General features: G+C 41.5%; 1 protein-coding gene across 1 annotated transcript in view; it reads right to left on the reverse strand.

Annotated features, from left to right (window-relative positions):
- tsc22d1 (TSC22 domain family, member 1) overlaps positions 1 to 16,047 on the reverse strand; it is a 34,565-nt gene extending 18,518 nt beyond the window's left edge. The window contains exon 1 of the mRNA XM_029458863.1: positions 12,550 to 16,047. Within this exon, the coding sequence (XP_029314723.1) occupies positions 12,550 to 15,227 (2,678 nt within the window). The 5' untranslated portion in view covers positions 15,228 to 16,047. The remainder of the gene's footprint in view (positions 1 to 12,549) is intronic.
- Positions 16,048 to 24,223: the final 8,176 nt, after the last annotated feature.

A 24,223-nucleotide genomic window follows, 5' to 3' on the forward strand; every position in this document is an offset into this window, starting at 1 on the left:
ATCTATCTATCCATCTAGATATCTATCTAGATATCTATCTATCCATCTAGATATCTATATCCATCTCTAGATATCTATCTAGATATACATCTATCCATCTATCTCTAGATATCTATATCCATCTCTAGATATCTATATCTATCTCTAGATATCTATATCTATCTCTAGATATCTATATCTATCTCTAGATATCTATATCTATCTCTAAATATCTATATCTATCTCTAGATATCTATATCTATCTCTAATATCTATATCTATCTCTAAATATCTATATCTATCTCTAGATATCTATATCTATCTCTAGATATCTATATCTATCTCTAGATATCTATATCTATCTCTAGATATCTATATCTATATCTATCTCTAGATATCTATATCTATATCTAGATATCTATATCTATCTCTAGATATCTATATCTATATCTATCTCTAGATATCTATATCTATCTCTAGATATCTATATCTATATCTATCTCTAGATATCTATATCTATCTATCTATCTATCGAGAGAGAGAGCAGTGAGTGGATTAACTAACGATGACTCCACCGTCAGGGCCTAAATCTCTGACGACAGCAGAGCTATCAAAAGCACAGCTTAGTTTAGAAACAAATAAACAAACAGTTTCCTGCACAGCTCTACAGACAATACAATACAGACAGTGTCATCATCATCACACCACTTTCACTGAGGTGATTCTTCTCTGGGTATTTCTGCTCTTGTATTCAGAATACTTGAATCCTGGCCTGGTTTGGTGCAGATGACCAGCAGAATATCTGATAATAAATGCTGTCCTATGCATGCACAGTGTTCACCTTTACAAGCTGCTGGCATACTGGCCACCCTCAATGAGTATAATAAAGTTTACTTCTGGACAGTTTGGTCACTGCTTTCTGAGTGCACCCAAACGAACAAGGAGAAGATTATTGAAATGGTGACCACAAGCAAATAAAAGGATGTTGTACAGATGTAGCTAAACAGAGGAAAGATTTGCCCACATGTGGCCAGAAATGCCGATACAACTTCACTACGCACTTTATAACTATATGCAGAAAGGGTAAGCGCAACCCACATCAGCATCTTCTGATGACAACTCAAGTTCAATTGAGAGAGTCCCCTGTAACTCTTTTGAAAAACCTTTAAGTACATTATGTTTACGGGGTTTTCTGTAACTTGTGTCAAGAAAATGGAGCGACTGATTGGAGATTTATGTTCTCTGCCACAGTGCACTTGGGATCGACTTAAGACATAACCTCATGCACTAATATCTGATGAATCAATCAATTAATTATTATTATTATTATTATTATTATTATTATTATTATTATTCTTCACCATCGGATGTCAGTGAACCTCACATTGTAGACATACTTTATGTAAAATGAGGAAACATGCTGTGTTCAGCCTCTCAAATATGGAGAATTCCTGCTTTTCTCTACTTTTAATCATATTAAATTAAATATCTTTGGATTTAAGACTGACAAAAAAGAACATGTAAAGAACAGGGATGGACTTTTGTAACTATTTTCTGACATTTTATGGACCAAACAATACATTGATTCAACTAAAAAAGAATCACTAGCCATACTGCACTTGTTGACCATAGTAAGGCCAAACTAAAATTATTTTAAAAAGGTCTTACCTGTTACAGCAGAGGCCACAGGGAAACATGAAAACAAAACAAAAAACAGATTAAAGACAATATAGACAGACAAGCTTGTTTCTACAATGAGTATCAAAAATGCATCTGAACCCTCACAGATAACAGATATGTATTCATTAATATTCCTCCTGAGCATAACACACCGCTATTTATACAGTATATATTTATACAATCGTATTTAAACTGTTAAAGACCATTTGACATTCAAGAAGCAACATAATGCCCACCCAGCTTAAATCTCATTTGCGCTTTACTGTTTGCATCATTTGTAGAAAGCTTTGCATTGACAGTTGAAACGTTGAGCAGTTTTCTACCTTTTTTAAAAATATTTATTTGTTATACTCCTGTCCCATGAGAAAATGACCCCTATATTAAAAAAGGATGGAAAATACATAATTAATAAAAATAAATAAAATTAAACTGTTGACTTTAGTGACAGACCAACACAAACTCCATCAGTGCACTACGTCATTATCCCCGCTGGCTGGTATACACTGCCACCTGGTGGTAAATACTGGCGCCACTGCATGACTCCACAAAAGACCTGAACAGACCTCCTGTTGTAGGGTTGAATTCCGGTTCGACGCTCACTCTGTCAGAATGCCACTAATTAATCCCAAACACTTGGTTGTGCCTTGCTGATCACTGAAGTGTCTGACATGTCTAGACTCAACAAGCCAGCTGAGACACTCACTGTTGTTTGAACACAAAGCCTCATTAAGTCTGCAAGCTTTCATCTCAGTCTGGTATTACACAATATAATACAGCTTGATTAGATTTTGTGGTGTCTCACTGAAGCAAAGTTACTTTAAAAGTAAGAGGAATTTGCGACGATGTGGTGATGATGAGCTTTGCTAATGTCAATCACTGTCATAGCACAAAAGGTTATGTTTTTTCCCCCCATTTAGCTTCGTCATATCATTATTCTCCTCAAATGTTAAAGACAAAAGAGAAACTGTGAATAAGATGGGCGTTTCTCTTTGTTGTGACGTGTCACAGAAGTGCTCGACACTTCGATGGACCAATGATTGCAGTATTTTGGCTTTATTTGCATAGTTGCAAGTGCAGTTTGTTTTTAATGATTACTTATTTGGAAAATAAACTTTTAACAAAGCCAAATATTAAGCTCTTGGCTGATCAAAGCCTCCAAAATAATTTCAGTTATTCTCTGTCATGTAGTGTTTCTTATGAGCCACTAGAGGGACTTGCCGCATGTTTTTAATCCAGGGCTCCTTAACCTATAGAGTAGCCTCTCATAAACTGCTCAGCTTCCAATTAGTGACTCAATGAATATACTTAACATCTTTCAAACCAGACCTCTGTCCCCTTCTGCACATAATCAACTTCAAAATGACCCGGTCCTCACCAACAGATCTCTACACCCAGGCGCTGAGACCTAAAATAACCCTCATCACACAGGACCCTTCGCACCCCCTCCATAACTCATTACTTCAGTCAAAGTGCAGTATGTATGAAATCTAAAAGCATTAGCCCATTAAAAAAAACATCATGACCCATCATCACACTATGAATCAACAGTACAATAAAGATGTGCACATGGGTCATTCTTAAGGAACAGTTAGAAATAAGTTATTTCAGGGTATCACATTTAACCACTCACTGTTCTGTCTGCACCTTGGGAAGGATTTCACTTACTTTAAAGCCCTAGTCCTCAACTGGATGCAGTACAGCACTCAATTTACTCAAACAATCTGAACCTCTGGAATAATCCTCACTATTCTCGGTTTGCTTTGAGATTTGTTTTGTGAATGAAGTGCAACACTGCTTATGAGTTCCTTTCATCCTAAAATCCTTACCCTAGTAGTTGTCATAACAATTCACATCGCCATTTATGACTCTTACCACTGCCGTATGACCTCAACAACTCTCACATGACTGTTTCAGATGTTGAAGCACATCAATGCATAAATCTTTTCAAAACAGATTCAGTCTCAACTGCAGCACAGGAAATAGAGATGCTTTTATGATAACAGTGATGGACTACCCATCTCATGCAATCTTCAAAATCTAAAAGTTGACTTTCATGGCTTAGTAAAAAATAAAAACGATGGCTACATTAAAAGACGTGCAAAACATTTAAAAACACATATACCGTAGGATAGCATGTAGAATCATTCCGAGTTTAAGCAGTAAAAAGGAAATATAATCATTTATTTAACAATTTTGTACGGCTGCTGCATTTTCCCCTCCCAACATCAAGGTGAGCATGCTTGAAAGGGAGCATTCACAGCAGTCATTCTTCACTCTCCAGCTAATGTTAGACAAATATGGTGATTTTAAGCCTTAAAAACAGCACTCTCAAGACCCACATACATACTTATGATGAGCCTTCTGTATGTAAGCAGTGCACAGCTTGCCAACCAGCAGGTGGTAGTACGGCACTATTTACAGAGCCGAGATGCAGGCTGCAAACTATAGTTGGCATTAATGCTACAGTGACTGTGTCAATAGAGACCACAGGAAATGTACGAGGCAGCAAATTAATTTAAAAAAAAACCTAAAAAAACATGTGACCTCTGATTTTTGCTCACTCCAAAGAGAAGTGGAGTAGCAGTAATAGGTAATCCGACCATTCAGTCTGGCTACTATACCTTGCTTTTCTTTTTTTACTGATGCCTCTCATTGTTGCATCATCTCCTTTGATGCTACAAACATCTCCGCTGTGGTACCAATACAGGATTATTTTATGCATAGTCTGCTTCAAACAGTATTTTATTGAAAAGATGAAATAAAACAGTGTATGTCCAGCACACACAAACATATAAACTCATAAGCACACTTGTGTGGGCTGCCTAATAAACTTAAATATATTGGAAATAATGATGGCAGTATACAAGACAAACATGATGAAGAGCCAAGTGTCTCTGCTTTATTCATGCCGTTAAGAGAAGAAGCTGGCTACACTATTGGGGGAGAAAGACTTAATAAAAACACAAAAAAAATGATCGCCCCCTCCCTCCAGCAGCCTTCCTCATTCAGCCACAGAGCATAGAGAAGGGGATTAGCCCACACAAAGCAACAGTGAATGAATATCGTCCCCATGGGAAAAGACACTCACTGGATAGATCTCACGTCATCACAGCCTCAAAGAAAGGCTGAAGACATCAGACTCCAACGACTTGAGCAAACCTCATAAATCAACAGTTACCCCTGTGATACACTACATGATGATCGTCAGACTGGTTCTAATATTTTAGAAGACATCTGGGTTTTTGAATAGAGCCAGTTTAGCAGTTTTTCCCCTGCTTACAGTCTTATTGCTGAACTATGCTAACCCTGTCCCAACTGCAGCTTTGCACAGGCAGGACATTGATATTCTAAATAAAGTGCCATTATCTAAAACATCAAACTATTCCTTTAAATGACTGGGAGTACTTTCATTCATTCCAAAGGTTTTGAAAACAATTGCTGCAAGTTGAATTTAAGTATTACATTTGTCTGCTGGTATCTGTCCTTCTGAACTTACCAGACCAAGGTTCAATATGTGCATTTTTTTTCTTCCTTTTTCAAATGTAGTGTGTTGATTCTAGAGCTGAAACATTAGTCAATTGATTGGCAACTATTTTGAATAATTTATTAATTACTTTAAAAATTCTGAGCAAAAACTCCAAAAATTCAGTCCTTCAAGCTTCTCGCATGTTTGCAGGTTTCAAATATATCTTTGGACAAAAAGTAATTTAAAAACGACATCTTGGATATTGTTATTTTAATATGTTATTAACGGGTCAAGCAGCAATCGAACGGCACCATAAATGACATTTATATAACCACAACAACCATATCCATACCCTTAACAACTCTTAAGGAGTGTGGAGTATAGTTTTGGTGAACAGACATATGGAGAACGGAGACACAGGGTGTCAGATCATGGCAAAGAGACAGCCACTGGCTTGTAATTAGGATTTTAAAAAAGGCACTCGTCACATAGCTGATTAACGGGGTCAGGAACATCTCCAAAGGCATATTAGGGCGCAGGTTTTAGAGATTAATTATAACATAATCATCAGTTAAAAATCGTCGTAATATCAACGTAGGAAAAAACAATAGTTGATCATCCCTTCAAATCGTTGATATACGTTCCGATCGCCAATCGGCACAAGCCTAGTGCACAGCATGAAAAATGAATTACGGTAGAATGTAATCAATGACTTTGCCTATATCTTGGATGACCTTGGTGGCTTTTCTTCCTGTAAAGCCGAAAAAACTAATCTAAAACATGGAGGAAAAAAAGCAGGAATGCTTACGCCGATAGCAAAGTCATGCACTGCATTCTCTCTGTGGGCGAGTATGTGCGTGAGACAGGGGGGAGAGAGAGAGAGAGATATTCCTGGAGCTGACTGGACAGTGTTCTGGCCACAGGAATGCCGGCCATGATTCAGCACAATGCCTGCGTGTTTAGGGGGATGACAGTGGCAGCCCACTAAAGCCTAAAAATAAAAATGAGTGGCTGAACATGAAACCTCTATCAACACCACTTCATAGTGTCACACATTACACTAATATAATGTCACACATGTAGATAACATGAGGTCTCCATTATCACAAAATAATCACTCCTTTCTGTGCAATAAGCTGGCGTCTCCAACAAATGAAGAGAATTGGTACTTAAGTAAAACTATACATTATATATCTGTACATGTTGCACATACAGCAGCACTGTTATGTTACATTACAGGTCATTTAGCAGACACTCTTATCCAGAGCGACTTAACAGTGATCTAACTAAAGGGACAGTCCCCCTGGAGCAACTCAGGGTTAAGTACTTTGCTCAGGGTGGCAGCTCTAGTATTGAACTCACAACCATCTGGTGTTTTATTTGGAAGCTGTACCATTAGACCACTACCACCAAAATTCATAACCGCGACCATTAGTAGCAGCCACTCTAAAGGGGCACGCACAAACTGTGTAATACGCGGCTGCCACGCACTTTCCCCAGCCTTTGCCACCTTTGTCCAAAACAAATCCAGGTAAGACCCTGATGCAGGCACTAGTTTCTCAAGGGTCTTGGTTCATTGCTGTTACTATTCTTGTACCAGAGAAAAACAATATCTCTCCGTTTATCAGGAAGTGAATCAGCATGACAAGCTATCACGAAAATAAGCATTTTGATTTACGCTTTTTTCTTTGCAGTGCTACAAACTGTCTTATTCACACAAGAAACAAAGAGTGTCACACATTGAACCTCTCAAATTCAACAGAACAACCTTGGTCTATTGATTTTGATGCACTACAGACCCCTTCAGTGGAGAGGTGCGTGTGTGCGTGCGTGCGTGCAGGATTGGAAGGGCAATTTTCCCATAGATGAAAGGCAGGCTAAAAACACAATCCATTATCATCCATTACGAGCCATTAGTATTCCCACTACACTCTTAAGTGAAACAATCCCGTTTATTGATGGAAAAATAAACCATCTGAAAGAAGGGGGCGAGGAGACAAATGAAATCAATGCTGCATCTGCACAAAGCATACAAATAGGCAATAGACAAAGACTTGATGATTTATAGAGAGATGTGCACATGTGAGTGGTTTGTATTAACAGCTCACGATCTTCTTGTTTAGTTTCATTCATCCATTCATGCCTTCACCTCCTGGCTTAGAAAGACAGTAAAAATTCAGTAGCGTGTAGTGTAGACCTCTCTCCCTCTCTCTCCCTCATACACAGCATGTTGCTGCTCTGCTGTGTTCTGGTGTTCTCTGGCTCGGTCTATGTGGTGGGGATGGGGGAGGTGTCAGCAGCATAACAAATAACAAACGCTGTTTACTTTTAGTGCAACACTTTTACTGCAACTGTGGACAAGCCAGAGCTCGATATAAAAGGAAACAGACAAACATTGCCACAATATTGGCGCATTTACTTAAAAAATAAAATAAAAAATCGCAATTGAGTGTAAACGATTCCTACAGCTTAAAAAGCACAAAACCGGTCCGATCTTAGCACCTGTGTGCATATTCTCATGTCCAGATCAATTTTGCAAAATTATCAGGAAAAAAACATACCTCAATGAGGTTTGATGATTTGACATTTATTACTGGGCTCTGTAGGAAGGAGGTGTGCTTGGACCAAAATTGTGACAGACGTGCCATGGGAATTTATTAAAAAAATGACATATCTTAAAGATTATGATATGCATCAATGATTTTTGACTTTGCATCGATGATATTGGATCGTTTATCATTGAATCGATATATTGATCCAGATTGTGTGGTGGGGATCGGGATAATCGTGAACATCCTCACATTTTTTTATCAGAGCCTGATAAAAAAAAAAAAAATCATCATGTAGTGACTCACACTATGTTGACATTTATTTTATCCTTTCACTTAGGCGGAGGGACCTTATAAATTATGATTATCTTATTAAAGTTTGTTTGTTTTCACTAAAAAAGATCTGCGTCTTATCTACGATGTCATAACAATGAAAATATTATTCTAGGCAACGGTAAAGTGATTCCAATATGTTTTAGTAGTATAGTAATTGTATAATGTAGTGATTTATTTTGGCCAGGATAATCATGACATGAAATTTTCATTTCGTCCCATGCCTAATTAAAATCTATTGGAAACAACTTCAAATTAAACTGATTATTTAAGAAAAAACTACATACAGAACTATTCAGAGCAATCTTTTAATCCTAAATCCTAAAAATAAACAATGTTAAGTGTATAATTACATAGTATTACACCACAGATGATGCTGCATTATACAATATACTACAATAAAACCATCTATGATGCATCATGACACCTGTAACTGAAGAGGAAAAACAAGGTGGCACAGGCCATGCTGCCTCTAAACTCATACGGCTGTTAGAAGACGAATCTGGTCTGAAAAGACAAACAAACCAAAATGTGGCCAATGTTTAGAACATCTGTACATCAGGGGTTTTTTAAGTCTATGGTACAACCTTCCCAAAGCCAATGCTCATACAAATCAGTCTACAGATTGGGCGCTGATGGAGGAAACAGTGGAGCAACACAATGGCAGGATTTATCAGAGCTGGAGCACAACTGTGCTTAGTCTGGTTCCATCTGCTCCAGCCTACTGTGCCCTCACTGGTTTCAACCAGCGTCAGTAGAGCCGACTAAGTTGGGTCGTTTCCTCTATGTAGTGAATTTTGGGGATCTCGTTGATCTCTGCACAATGAGCAACAGGCCCAGCACACACTGGCTCTCTGCACTGCCAGACGCAGACACCACAACCACCCACTCACACGAAGCATTGAAAAAACGAAATTTAAACTGTACCACATGTTGATAGAAAACAATTTACAATGTGAAACAAAAAGTACTACGACCAAAATTTCCATGCTTGCTCATAAAAACAAAACATGTTTGTTTATTTACTAACACAGATCAAACGTAGAGAGACTGGGTGTGACGTGGAAAAGAGGGATATACTCAAAGAGTTATAGTCTCAAAAACATTACATTTATTATTTAGGATAGAACTCAACAACTGTAAACAAGAAGCTGAACATCATACCTTAATTCAGTATCTGAAATTAGTTCACAGCCAGATCTTACCAACCTACATAATAATGAACAAAACTAATAGTATTACTATTGAAACTTGACAAACTAAAATGTTTATAAAGTGCTTTACAAAAGTAGAACATAAATTAAGACGATGCACTAAAGCTAAACCATAACTTCTCTCCTACATCCAGGTCTTACCAAACTAAGCTAGCCAAGTTTGCTAACCTGCCCCACATTAACTCTTGCCAAAACACTGTCTGCCATCGGAAAGTTTGAAAACAAGAAGTACCTACAGAACATCAGCACACATACACTCACAGTACAAAACCACATCCTCAAATACAAAGAGGCATGCATGTGGAACTCTGCATATTGCACAATAGAATACCTGCTTTCACATTACTCACATTTTCCTCATGCCATTAAACTTGACACTTTTTTTAGTTTTACTATGAATGAGGCTATCAACCCCAGCAGTCAATAAGCAGCTGCCTCTTCATTCACACATACAGACCACCCATCCTTGACCATGCCTTAAAAAGGTGATTTATGAGGGTTAGGGTCATCCCACACATTAAAACCTAAACAATATTTACAGGAGCCTCACAGCAGACCCTAGGAACAACACAAACCCTGATATGTCACACAGACTTCCCCAGCCCCAACACACTTTTAAAATCTTTCCTACAAGACAGAACAAATCAGAGAGGGACTGTCTCCTCTGCAATTACACACAGGACAAAATGTCCAGGGTCTTATAAATGCTTCCATTAAAGTGACTTTTAAAAAGGTGCAATGACTTCTACTTGAATGCCTCATTATACAAAATGACCATCATTTTCAGCAGGGAAGTGAAAGTAATCAATACCAGTCGCTCCTATGTTACTATGTGACTTAAGGCAATGATTCAATAATACTGGACATTACCTAAAGTGCAATGATATTGTGATATTAACATATAGGCTTGCAATATAATTTCAAATCAAAATCATAATTTGCAGCCCAGCCCCAATTATAATTCATTAAGTTAAAACTAAAAAGGTGAGTGACTGTGTGCTTAGAGTTAGCTTGATATCTCCAGAGACAGCCTGGCAATGTGCGTTTGATCGTAATGCTTCAATGTCCCAGGTTCCCTGAACTACCCACTGTGAATTTTTGCACATGGTTTAGTTTCTCCTGAACATAGGTGCAACGTTTGCAAGGTGTAGGCGTAGGTGTAGACTCAAAAACCTGCATACAGTTGAATCAACAGATCTCTCACAACTTCACTAAAACTCAAATAGTACAAGCTTCACAATATATAATGTATGTTTAGCTAATTAAATTGGGTGAAGTGTGCATTTTAAAACATTATGCTATTCCCTCTTTTTTTTCCCCAAAGACTGAAAACTGAAGGAAAGCAATTAAAATATACAAGTTTCTTTCTCTTTCACAAATTCTAACAGTTTTAAATATATATTCATACCTTCACTTAACATCACTACTTTTAAAACTCAGGATTAACTTCTACATTAATGATCAACTTAAATAAATGCACTTAATAATAACGAACAATACACAGACATGAAACTGAAGCTGGACTATATACACGCTAAACCATACCTAACTCAAGTTCTCCCAGCTTTGTACGCTGTTAGTTAGTCTTTGCACACTGGTTATGTGGGTAAGCATGTAAGAGTAACTTGACCTCAATGACTGTCAGATGGCTAATCAGCTGCTGAAAAGCTCTGTCTGTACTCCGTATGATCTTATTCATGTTGAGCACAGATTTTACTGAAAAATAACAAATTCTATTAGCATTTTATTTAATTGCGCAAATCCTGTAGAGCAGTTTGATTTTGTAAATGTTAATGTTAAATGTAATTTGTGGTCTTTGTAAGTGTGCATGAGCGAGATTGTGTGTTTGCATCAGCTGATGAGGCTGTGCCGTCATCTCTGGGTTTACACAGTTTATTGTCACGGGAGGTTTAGAGTGAGAAAGAAATAGCTAGTTCCAGTTGCAGCAACCCATTAGTAAGGAAACACAGACTTCAGCATGCACTGTCACCTAATTGCATTCACGTGACAGCAGGTAAACTACAGAGAAATGAACCGTGATCCTAATTCACCAAGACAATCTTCTCATTTGAAACGAGGGCTTTGGTTTCACCCAAATGCTACTTATCATCAAAGACAATAATCCACCTGATCCCCATAGATTTCACATTCCTCAGAGTTAAACGTCATGTGATAACAGTAGCCATCCTTCAGTATCCATCTAACTGGCCCATAAAGACCGACTGAAAGAGCATCATTATTACATCCATGTTACATCCTCTACATTCCCAGTAATGAAAACCAGTCCAGTAATCAACTCATCGTTGTAATTATAACTCAGGTATTCAAAACACCCTAAAAGCTGAAGGTAGTAACATTTTCAGAGGTTGGAAAAATGGGCTTAAGATTGTAAGAGTGACTGAAATGTGGACAATTTCCTGCTGCTGGGTGATTAAAATTCCCCTGTAACCTCAAAATCAGAGTTTAAAACTTATTGTTGGGAGAACATTACACAGGAGGACTTTCAGATGGTTCATAGCATAAATCACTAGCAAAATGTAACAGCTGGAGGAGTGACAAAGAGAGATAGTGAGTATAGAGAGAGCTCTTAATAAAATCAATAAACCTTCAGTGAAGGAAAAGGACTACTGCGCCATACATTTCATATCAACACGTAAACCACCATCTTTTCCTTATGAGTTCACCAAAAAAGGTAGAAAGAGTATTTCTAAGCCCTGCTTTGGGAGATGGGCTGTAAAATAAAATGTAATATTGTTTGTAATGTTTTGTTTCATTTGTAGAATCAGACTATTTAGTTCATTTCCATCAAATTTGCAGCCACTAGCGTCTTGTACCTCTAATTAAATAATCATATAATCTCCGCCTTGTTCCTGCTTTTCAACAACAAATGTGCTGAGAAAGTGTGTACAGGGAACTGTGCACCCAGCAGGAATTGTGCCCTGTAAGGCAGACAGTCGGGATTCAAGCAAGGAGTAAAATGTCGAATCACTGCAGCCACTTGATAAAGACAAGAGACATCACATACAGCCTAAACCCTGTGTCCCACTGACAGAGGACCGACAGGCTGGGGCAGCCTGGCAATTGACTACTGGCTATCTAGGAAAACAACACTTTTCTTCCCTCACAGCTGCCACAGCAACCAGTGAAATCATCCAGCTTCAAACAGACAGACTCTGAATGCAGAGTAGGTCTACAACACATTTAACAGGAAGCATCTTTCAATAAGATTCTTGTTTCCAGACTACAAATGTTCGTCAAGTGTGCCGAAATATGTTTAAAACCAATCGAATAAATATAAACAAAAAAGTAAGGAAAAATAATCTCTTACCCATCCTCCTCTCCATCAACAGTCCTGAGACCAGCTGATGCAGTTAAGGCACTGGTGGTAGCGGCGTTGCCCTCAGCTTCCTGCCCCTGGCCAGCACTGGATCCAAATCCAGCCTCCCCTACGGAAAGCTTAGGCAGCCCTAACAAAGCCGACTGGTGCTGGAGGAGCAGCCGCTGGGCATCCTGCAGCTGAGTAGTGGTGAAGGTGGGCAGACTGGCATAGAGGGCGCTGGCCTGGGCAGCATGAGCCAGCGCCAGGGCGCTGCTGTGGTCCTGGGACAAGCCGACACAAGACAGCTGGCCATGTAGAACACCCTGCGGGGCCATCCGACCACTATTCCCAGTGTTGTGAGCTTGGGGCTGGGGGGAGTTCTGAGGGTTGGGAGGAGGCACACTTGATGCAGACACTTGGCTCTGATGGACTGTTGTGGGATGCTGGGGTCCCAGGCCCGGGTTTTGGATTTGTGTTGGGAGTGACTGTGGCGTCTGCTGCTGGCAATCCAGGTGGCCTGGGTGGCTCTGAGGCTGCTGGCCAAGACCTGGTGCGCCAACATGATGGGGCATACTGGAGGCCTGAAGGGAGGAGGGCTGTGTGTGAAGGAGTGCCTGTGACTGCTGCAGGCCTCCCATCATCTGACATATGCTGTTAGCAGACCCGGAGGCAGCTGATCCAGATTGGTTGGACAGAGGTTGAGAAGCAGCAGTCTGGGGGACACCATGGTGTGGATGGGTGTACTCAGATGGCCTCACCTGCCCTGTGGCTGCTTGGGGGGTAGCAGGTGATTGCTGTGGCAGAGTGGCATAGCCTCCCTGCTGCTGCTGAACACCCACTAGGCCCTGTGTGGAGCCTAAGGGCTGATTAGCAACTGCCTGGGCATAAGTGAGCTGATGGTGGGGTAAAGCAGACGTAGGGATGGCGGCCTGGAGGCCTGTCATGGGAGCAGGCTGATGGATGTTAGTGGGAGCCGAGGGGGCCACAGTAGTCTTCACATGTGAATGGGTAATATCCTGCGGGTGCATGAGAGGTTGGGATACTCCCATGCTTAAGCCACTGGGGAGCGTTCCTTGAAAACCCTGCGGAGGGGAGGCGTAATCCTGGGTATGCTGGGGTACTGGGGGTCCCCCAGCCTCTGCACTGCACAGACTTTCAGTATAATGGCTCAATGTACTCATAGTGCTACTCACAGAACTACCACTTGTGCTTTCCCGCTCTGAGGCCCCAGCAAAGCTCTCAGAGACAAACTGGCGCATGTTGAGAGAGCCAGTTTCAGACGCAGCGGAGCTGGGAGCGGAGGCTGGGGCCTCCTTGTCGTAGAATTCAGTGCATGTCCATCTGCCCTTCTTAAAGGGTTCAGAGCTAGAGTCCAGCTTCACCACCCGGAAGCGAGAGCTGGTAGTAGCCACCGCAAGGGCCGGAGCTGGGGCAGGCTGGGCAGGAGCAGATGGTACAGGGGCCACAGCTGTGATGAATGTGCTCGCAGGCTGCAGCACGGCAGATCCAACTCTTCCCTGGATCCCACCGGAGAATCCAATCCCTCCAGAGGCACTGACCGCAGCAGCAGCCGTAGTAGTCATATTGATGTTGGAGTGGATGTTTTGGTGTTGCTGGATCATGCTGACATTAGTGGTGGTGGTGGTTATAAGGTTACCCCCAGCTGCAACAGCACCTCCACTCCCCCCACTGCTGCTCATCACATTGAGAGGAAAGCCACCACTGTTACTGCTAGCACTTGTGCTCATCCCCCCTCTCACAGGCACGTTGGCAGAGCTAAACATATTCACATTACTAACAGTGCTGGTCTGGGGATTAACTATGCTAACTGTACTGCCCGTAGCAGAGCTGTGCATTCCAGGGAGAGATCCCAGAGCCACAACCCCCACAGGCTGAGCAACAATACTTGGAGGGACAGCCTGTGAAACATTCTCTTGAGGGACAGGCATTTTCTGGGTGACACTGGGTAAAGCTCCAGAAATGAGGGCAGATGGGGTGCTGCCAGGCCCAGAGGACAGAGGGTAGACCTGGGTATGGTTAGGATGATGAACATGTTGATGGTGATGGTGCACAGTCCCGTTCACCATGCCCCCACAATGCTGTTGAGTCTGGTTCAGGGCATGAGGGTGTGAAGGCTGGTTGGGGGAGACAGCTCCAGGGGTGTCAGCTTCATGGAAATTATTCAGTGTCTCCTCCGAAGAGCTTCTCTCTGCTCCCACTATGTCATTAGCTCGGGAGAGGGACACATCCAGGATTTCAGAAGAAGAGAGATCCTCTGTGTGGGACTCATCCAGGTCATCATAGCTTTCTGTGTCCTCTGCAATACTGTTGTTGGTGCTCACAGATATTTGAGCTGGAGTCACACTTGTGATCTGGAAGCCACTCTTCTTTTTTATCTGAGCCCCAGCCAACTGTGTGGGCTGGGGCTGGGAATGCAGATTCAGGCTGAGGGGTGGTATATGATGGGGACCCGGGGAGGATGAACCAGCAGGGGGTTGGCACTGAATCAACAGGGAGGGTTGATAATCATCGGCTGGGACATGGCTGTTATTGACCACGGGGTTTGCCGGTGTTGACAGCACGGAGCCGCTCCCGCTGCCTGTGTTGCTACCCCTTCTGTGAAAGACAGCCGGGTGCGCCATCTTTCTAACACCGCCAGAGTCTCCTGCAGGGTCCGGATGATGCATTTCGAGAGAATCCGGGGGGTAGTTAGTCTCTGACAGTATGCAATAAGGTTGCAGCTCGTTAACGGCGCCGTTTTGACTGAACTTCAAATAACAGACAACACGATCAAAAATGAATATTTCATCCAAGTATTGGCTGTTTGCAAATATCAGGAAAAGTTGTGCAAATATGTTCAGCCTCTCAAACACGATTCGTTGTTTTCCGGTGATAGTTAGCGAGGCAAGAGAAGCTAGTAGTCGCTTGCTGAGTAGCTAGCGAGCTAACGTCAGCTGATGCCAGTGTTAATTCACCGGCTAACCACCAGTGGTATCAGTTTGTGGCTTTGTTAAGCACAAGCTAACATTTTGTAGGTTTTCTAATGAGAAACTATGTTGCCACTCGTACTAAAAGCAAATAGCTGCTCAGTAAGTTAGCTTTATATAGATGCTAGCCTGACAGAGGAGTAACGTCAGCTAGCTAGCTGCCAGTCTCCATCACCGGCTAGCTAAACACAGACTATAGCGAGTCGCTTTAGCTGCTGAAACTGCTCAAATAAAGAAAATGTAAACAAGCAACCTTTCATCCGGTGCACAGCAATGTAAAACCGAATACGATCACTTATTAGCGGCGTAGAAAGGTTCAATCCATTCCACTGAATCCTCGTTTTGGTGTTGGTTTTGCTGTATCACTGGTCCTCCCCAGCGGTAGCGTTGTTCAGTATGTAGCCTGCCTCCTGCACCGCTGCTGTGGCTCTGTGCTGCCTGTGACGGGACTGAAGGGGAGGGGTGCTCCGTAATATGGCGACCGCGCATGGTCTCTGCTGCCAGACATAAAGCAGTCTGGGAGAGGTGGGGACGAACCCAACATCAACATCAACGGAAAGAGCCGGAAAGTGCCGAGGAGGGGGCGCTGATAGATAGATAGATAGATAGATAGATAGATAGATAGATAGATAGATAGATAGATAATAGATAGATAGATAGATAGATAGATAGATAGATAGATAGATAGATAGATAGATATTAAAATCTATAGATAGATAGATATTAAAACAAAATGACATAGTGATTTCCAACAGCAAAATGAAAATATTATATATAAACAGTTGAAAACAGAATCTAATAAAAATAACATGAAAAAAGTCTGTTTGAAAAAGAGGTAAAAAAAAAGGACAAAGCTTGCTTGATTTCAGATCAAGTACTTACAATCTTGAGGTTCTCGCACTATTACTTGAGTATTTCCATTTCCATGGTCCTGGTAAGTTAAGAATCTGAATACACTGTGTCTACTCACGGGTAGAGGTATGTTATTTAATAATCTAGGAATATGTGTGTATCCCTGCAGAACATGTGAAATAGTGCAATAATTACCCAATGAAAAGATCAAACTTAAATGACACATGTTGTAAATATCATATTAATTAATTCCTAGTCGCCTGAGCATTTGTTGTGGATCGAGAAAAGCATCAATATCACAACAGTGTTTCTGAAACAAAGGTGGACAGAGAGCTGCTAGATCTCTCTGCAGACACAGGTTAACTACACTGAAGGATTATTCTACACACAGGTACTGTGGGCCTCTCTCACTCTGGTGTGTGTGTGTGTGTGTGTGTGTGTGTGTGTGTGTGTGTGTGTGTGTGTGTGTGTGTGTGTGTGTGTGTTGGTCTGTAATGTTGCCACTCAAGGTCAATGAACTCTGGTGTTAATCTGGTCAAGTATCTCCATTTTCTGTATTCTGGTCTCTTCTGTTCATGTCTGGATGAAAACGTCCTTTTCGAATTTGAACCCTATTAAATAAAAATGTTCTCTTCCCTTCTTTCTCTTAATATTCCAAAACAAAACCCTCATTACACAATTACCGTAATCTTAATATATGTATATAAAAAGGCATGTTTTATATTCCACTAATCAAAAATGTATTTCAAAATGAAATAGGCAAAAACATTAAAAACATTAAAAAACATTTAGTCACTAAATAATCAAAACTCAACTAATTTGAATTGTCTTTAAATAGCAGGAGGCGGGGGGGCTAGAAACAGAGAAGGAATAGAGGTAACTACTAGAGAAGAAGGACAGAGCAGTGGTTGGTGACGGAGGCGGAGGAGTGAGAAGGGAGAGAAGAGAAGTACAGATCGGCTGTCAGGCAAGCAGACAGGCTATATCCATCGATACAAATGATAGAGGGCGAGAGACAGCAGGAGCCTAGTGCAGTGTAAGCGTCTGGTGCTGTCAGCAGCTTTAAATCACACTGGCACTCCACAACAAAAAAAAACACACAGCACTATTGTTCTGCCGCCCCAACAATAATGAACAATTTATACTCTGGACTCTGGTTTCATTTTGTAAACACTCTGTTCTGTTCTGAGTGAAAGTAACAATCCGCAGTATAAAGAAATAACATTTTTATGCTCTATCTTTAGCTGATTGAAAGATGTCCAGCTTTCAGATGTGCCTCACAATAGTTGTTTATAATTTAATTCAAGATCAACGAGGTAGTTAGTGGTGGCTTTTGCTCAGGCTATTAATCAGGTGGGCAGTTCAATTACCGGCTCCTGTCTACAAGCCCTTCAATAAGACACTGAACCCCAAATTGCTCATTGAATGTAAGTCACTTCGGATAAAAGCATCTGTCGAATGAATGTAGTACTGTTTCATTAACAAGTCCTTTCTGGGAACTGCAATACATTTTTAAGAACGTTTCAGAAGAAAATATTGTACTTTTTAGACCACTTCACGTATCTGTCAGATTAATATTTTATATAGACCCAACACTGTACACAGTAGGTAAAATTACTTTTGATTTTTTATTGCATTTTGCTGAAACTTCTGTACATTTACTTAAGTAAAAAAAAATTGAATATATTAAGTATTTTTACATTGTAGTGTTGTTACTTTTACTTTAAAAAATCTCTGCAACATGTTACTGTTACTGTGCGCATGGTGAGAATTTAGACGTAATCTCTTAATTTGTCTATGATAGTGGCCTAGTTTAGACTAACTGCTCGTATTGATTACTAATTATAGTCAGTCCTTGCCTTTTAAACTACATATTTGTTGCGTTTTGAGCATAACAAGACCAATCTGTTGGAGCAGAGTGGTGGTGACGGTGGTGAAACCAACATAAAATTCTTGAAACAACAGAGGCTTTGGGCGCGGAGAGTACAGGGCCATACCCAGTGATGCGGGCTGGGTGTCTGTGTTTCTGTCTGAGGCTTGTGTCCACTGAGCCTCCCTGCTCTGAATGGACACCAGAATAGATGCTGGCTTTATTTTTCATTGGACAGCCCTCCCAGCAAAAAATCTCAGTGTGTGTTACTAGAAGTCTAAATACCCAGGCCTACCACATACATTCATGAATCTTTCTTCCCACACATACTGTAGTCCAAACCAAACTTGGCACTGCACGTCACTGCAACAAAGAAAGAGAAAAGATGAAATATCATGCACTATAAATGTAGAAGATGCAATGGTGCTGAACAGAGCAGGCTTTTAATTTCACAGTCATACGTATTGTTTGGATTGCTCATAAGCAGAGCAAGTATAATGCATCCACTTTCCAAGTTCATATTTGATGATTCAAACATCCAGTCACAGGCCTTTTTTGCACATGTTTTGTAAAGTTCTAAGAAAATTCAAGCTCAAAGTCATAGGGGTTAGTGAGGTATTATCAGTGGTAGAAGAAGTTCTCAGAACTTTTACCAAAGTAAAAGTAGCACTACCACAGTGTAGAAATACTCTGTTACAAGTAAAAAGTAAAATCCCTGCATTAAAAAGTTAGTTCAAAGTTAAATAATGTTGCCACATAAATGCAGTGGAGTAAAAAGTACAATATTGGCTTCCAAAAGGTAGTGAATTAAACTACAAAGTAGCATACAATAGAAATACTCAAGTAAAGTACCTTAACATTTTACTTAAGTACAATACTTTTACTGTACTTTTTTACTACTTTTCACCAGTGGGTATTGTCGTAAATGAAGTCAGACTGTTTTATGTTCCAGGTAAATGTCACATGGAAACCCACAGAGTCATGAATGTGTACTCCTACACACATAACCTTTCAGTGTTTGTTTTGTTCTTGTAGCTGAATGAGGGTAAATGCTCGATCCAAGATCTCTGACTGTGTCGTCAGTTAAATTTAAACACTAAAACAATCGAATATTTTGTGGTAAAGGCACTAAGCCTACTCTATGAATGTACTCACTGTGAAATAATAATGATGATACACAGTGAGGCTTCAATCGGCAGCTTCATTGGTGTGAATGTCTTAATAGGATAATAGAAGTCGGTGTTATGGTTTTGCTGTTAAAAAGCAATGTCATTATAAAAATGGCTTTTTATTAATTCATTATTGCATTGACTGGCAAGCGTACAGTCAGCACAATAAATTAATCAAAGCAGTAACCTGAGATCACCTGGCTGGTGAGTGAAAGGGGAACTTGAGAGCAGCCGATGGAAATACTGTATTTAATAATGAAGTAGTGAATCTAAGATGGCACAGACTCACATTCAAGTCTACTCAAACAATGTTTGGTAAAACTACTTCAAACAACTGGGACCATGTTATTTGGAGGCCATGAGATGTGTTTGTAATAAGTGCTTGTAAACAATAGGGTACAGAAACGTATATGTACGTATACTATGTTAATGATGTCATGGTTTGTCTTAAAAGTAAAAATCCAGATTACAGAAGCATATCAAACATGATTTAAGGTTTTCCAATCTCTCTAAATGTATATATTTTATGGCAGGTAAAGTGAAAATCAATGATATTATTTAAACCGTGCATAGAAACAAAGTTTTCTCAACAATTAGTGGCCCATGGCCACATTTGTAGGTCCCACAATTATAACAATCCACATATCAGACAAGTTTCTTGTATCAAATGTCCCAACAATATAAGTTATTTTATTTCCTTCAATAAATGATGCTATATTTAAAAAACATTTAATTATAGCACCACCATCAGGTCAATCTGGGTATTTGTTAAATACAAAAAATCTCATCAACAATATAAAATGTATACAACATATTAAACTATACTTGGCAGTTGTTGCCTCTAAATGTAAAGTTAATTTAATTTCAATTTTGTTTCATAGGGACAAATACAATGCACAACTATATATATGTATCACAGCATTTATAGCTACTTCTAATTTCCAATGCCCGTCCCTATAGAAGGGCCTTTAAAATAACAAATACAAAACATATTCACAGACTTCAAAGTAAAACTATGTGGCAAGTTTTTGTTGACCTTAAAGTTGCAGCATAGGCTACTGATAGCATCTGTGTGCAGGTTCTAGAAATATACAGCAGCTTATACAATTTAACATGAAATCTGCCAAATGGCCTCATATCTCACAAAAACATGTACTTCAAAGGCGCAGCCTTTCCACCTGAGGGAGCCACACTTCAGTGTACAAGTGTGTATAATAAAGAATATTCATTGAGTTCTCAATAAATGCACTCCTATCTCAGCATGGCTCCAGGAACATGGACGATACTTTAGTTTATTACAGACGTCAGCTCGATAGAATACCTTTGGGATGAGTATTATGATCTTGGTTTCTGTTTCCTGTTTTATTTTTGAAATGTTCCCTTCCCCTTGTGTCATGTCTGGTATTTACTTCCTGCCCTTGTGTGTTTTGCCTTTCTCCCCAGGTGTGTCTCGTTCCCTTCATTAGTTTCCTCCTGTGTATTTGCCTTTCTCTCACAGCTGTGTCTCGTTCCCTCATTTAGTTTCTGTGTATATATCCCTGTCTGTCTCAGTGTTCTTTGTCGGATTGTTGTTCGGTCTGCCGAGCTGACGGAAAGGCAGACCGATCGGCAAGGTTGAGGAAAGGCCACCTCTGCAGACCCCGGCCGTCTCCCTGTCCCCTCTGCAGACCCCGGCCGTCTCCCTGTCCCCTCTGCAGACCCCGGCCGTCTCCCTGCCCCCTCTGCAGACCCCGGCCGTCTCCCTGCCCCCTCTGCAGACCCCGGCCGTCTCCCTGTCCCCTCTGCAGACCCCGGCTGTTCCCCAGCTGCCCCTCGAGATCCTGGCTGTTCCCCAGCTGCCCCTAGTCCCTGTTCCTGCTGTTGGGCCGCGACAGCCTCCTGTTCCTGCTACCGGGCCGCGACAGCCTCCTGTTCCTGCTGCCGGGCCGCGACAGCCTCCTGTTCCTGCTGCCGGGCCGCGACAGCCTCCTGTTTCCACTGTTGGGCTGCGACAGCCTCCAGTTCCTGCTGCCAGGCCGCGACAACCTCCTGTTCCTGCTGCCGGGCCGCGACAGTCTCCTGTTCCTGCTGCCGGGCCGCGACAGTCTCCTGTTCCTGCTGCCGGGCCGCGACAGCCTCCTGTTCCTGCTGCCGGGCCGCGACAGTCTCCTGTTTCCACTGTTGGGCCGCGACAGTCTCCAGTTCCTGCTGCCGGGCCGCGACAGACTTCTGTTCCCGCTGTCGGACATCTGCAGACCCCCGCTGCCGGACCTCCGCAGACTCCAGTTCCCGCTGCCGGACCTCCTCAGACTTCTGTTCCCGCTGCCGGACCTCCTCAGACTTCTGTTCCCGCTGCCGGACCTCCGCAGACCCCCCCCCCCCCTACCGGACCTCCACAGACTCCAGTTCCCGCTGCCGGATCTCTGCTGACATCCGCCCCAGCTGTTCCCCAGCTGCCCCTAGAGATCCCAACCCCTGTGCTCCCTCCGTTCCTCGAGACCCCAGCCCCTGTGCTCCCTCTGTCCCTCGATGCCCCTGTGATCCCTCTGTCCCTCGGGACCCTAGCCCCTGTGATCCCCTCTCTTCCCGAGACCCCTTCGCTCCCCTCTCTTCCCGAGACCCTATTGCTTCCTCCAGCCCGCCCTCTCCGCCGGCCTCCTGAGCGGCTCCGGCCGCATCCTGCCCGGCCTCCGAGCCGACCTCCTGAGTGGCTCCAGTCGCATCCAGCCCAGGCTCTCCGCCTCGCCGCCTATCTCAGCATGGCTCCAGGAACATGGACGATACTTTAGTTTATTACAGACGTCAGCTCGATAGAATACCTTTGGGATGAGTGTTATGATCTTGGTTTCTGTTTCCTGTTTTATTTTGAAATGTTCCCTTCCCCTTGTGTCATGTCTGGTATTACTTCCTGCCCTTGTGTGTTTTGCCTTTCTCCCCAGGTGTGTCTCGTTCCCTCATTTAGTGTCTGTGTGTGTGTATATATCCCTGTCTCTCTGTGTTCTGTCGGATTGTTGTTCATGTTACGTGTTTGTTACCGGCCCGTATCTGCCCATTCGTGTTCTGCTCAGCCTGCTCGTCCCCTGATTGGTTTGTGTTTTGTTACTTCGTATTTTTGTACTTTGTTAGCTTTGGCTTTATTTTCAATAAAGCTTGCTTTTTTTTTTTTTTTTTTTTGTTAATCATCGTCCAGTGTACTCACCTTGACCTCACCGTGACAATGAGGTGGAACAGGAGGTTTTAGATTTTAGGCTCTTCTGACATCAAGTCAGTGTTACATACTTAGTTTAAAAACACAACTAATGTAGAAACAACATGATGTAAAATGATTATATTTTGCAGTGTGCTGAGACAAAAGAAGTATAAATAGTTTGATAATTACACAATCGACTTCCATTTTATCTTCACTGGCAAATCACCTTCTGTGCATGAAAATTAAACTGCCACTTTGCTGGAAAAGACTGGGGAGGCAGATTCATTTGAAATATCTAATATGAAAAATAATTACTCTTGCAGTAAACCTTAAACAAAAGGTCTTAAATCCTTTTCCAAAATATCTGTTTATTGGAAAATCTCTTTCTTTTTGATGTCTTTTTCTTAAAGACTATCTGCCAACTAGCTGCCATGGCAACAGCCCTTCAATGCACTGTGAGCACTTACTGAAGACAATATAACAATGGGGATCAGGTTTATATTACATTAATGCCAAATCATGTCAGGTTCTGGAGAAAGTATAATTTCATTGAGACAAGTGCATGATCAGGCTATCAAAATGATATGATGCTATAATGTAAGAATGTTTTTAAACATCTGAAGGTTAGGGTTTGTCAGTGGACACAGCTCAGGATAAATCAGTGTGCTGGCATTTCATTTTGTGGCTGATTCATCTCCCTAGTCTGGTCCCTGAAATATACCCAGACTGTGGGCAAAAGAAAATGCCTACCTCAAAGCGAGGATGACCTTGAGATGACAGCCAAGAACTCTCAGCCAGTCGGTGCCAAGCTCATTTTATCCCTGATGAAAAGAGCTTTCTGAATCTTTCAACCAGCAGAGGACTGATAGAGCGTTTCTGGAGTTTCACAGAGTTTCAAAAGTGGGTAATAAGAGAAAGTTAGACTTCATTGTCCTACATACACACACACACACACTTTCAACACGTTCCAATGATGCAGATAAATTGCAGCTGGGACACTTTGGAGGCTGTGTCTCCATGAGAGCTTTCTGTGTGTTGTGTGAATGTGCTGACAGCTGGACAGCCGACAGACAAGACTAAGTTTTTCTCTGAGGGAAATCTTTGTGTTGCACAGATATGGCTGGTTTGCTACAGGTCACACTGCTGAGAGATCCATTTGGGGCAAAGGAAGTTGTATTGATCCAAATTCTGCTGCTTATTGTTATTAAAATCTCAGTTCTCAGTTACCATTTCCACCAAGAACAATACAGATACAGCATTTTTACACACAAGTCTTGGTAAGGAATTACGTTCAGCTAATTGTGTGCTGAGAGTGCTGGTTTTATACCAATCAAAACTAAACAAGCTGAACACGGGTTCTGCAGAGTGGTACTAGAGGACAGGCCGTGATTAATTAAAAATTAAAAGGGTTTATCATCTTGCGAGCATGAATGTGTTAAGCAAATTTTATGGCAATCTTCCTTTCAGACCCTGAGATATCTTGCTTGTGAATGGTGCCAGATGAATGGTCAGTGTCAGTGTCTAAGTGATCTACATGGAAAATAACAATTTCTGGGGAGAAATTGCATAGAAATCTGTCCCATAGAATCATCTTTAAAACAACTGTGGTGCTTACAATGACAAGGTGGCATATATA

This window comes from Cottoperca gobio, chromosome 21 (genome assembly GCF_900634415.1).
Source record: "Cottoperca gobio chromosome 21, fCotGob3.1, whole genome shotgun sequence".
NCBI lineage: Eukaryota > Metazoa > Chordata > Actinopteri > Perciformes > Bovichtidae > Cottoperca > Cottoperca gobio.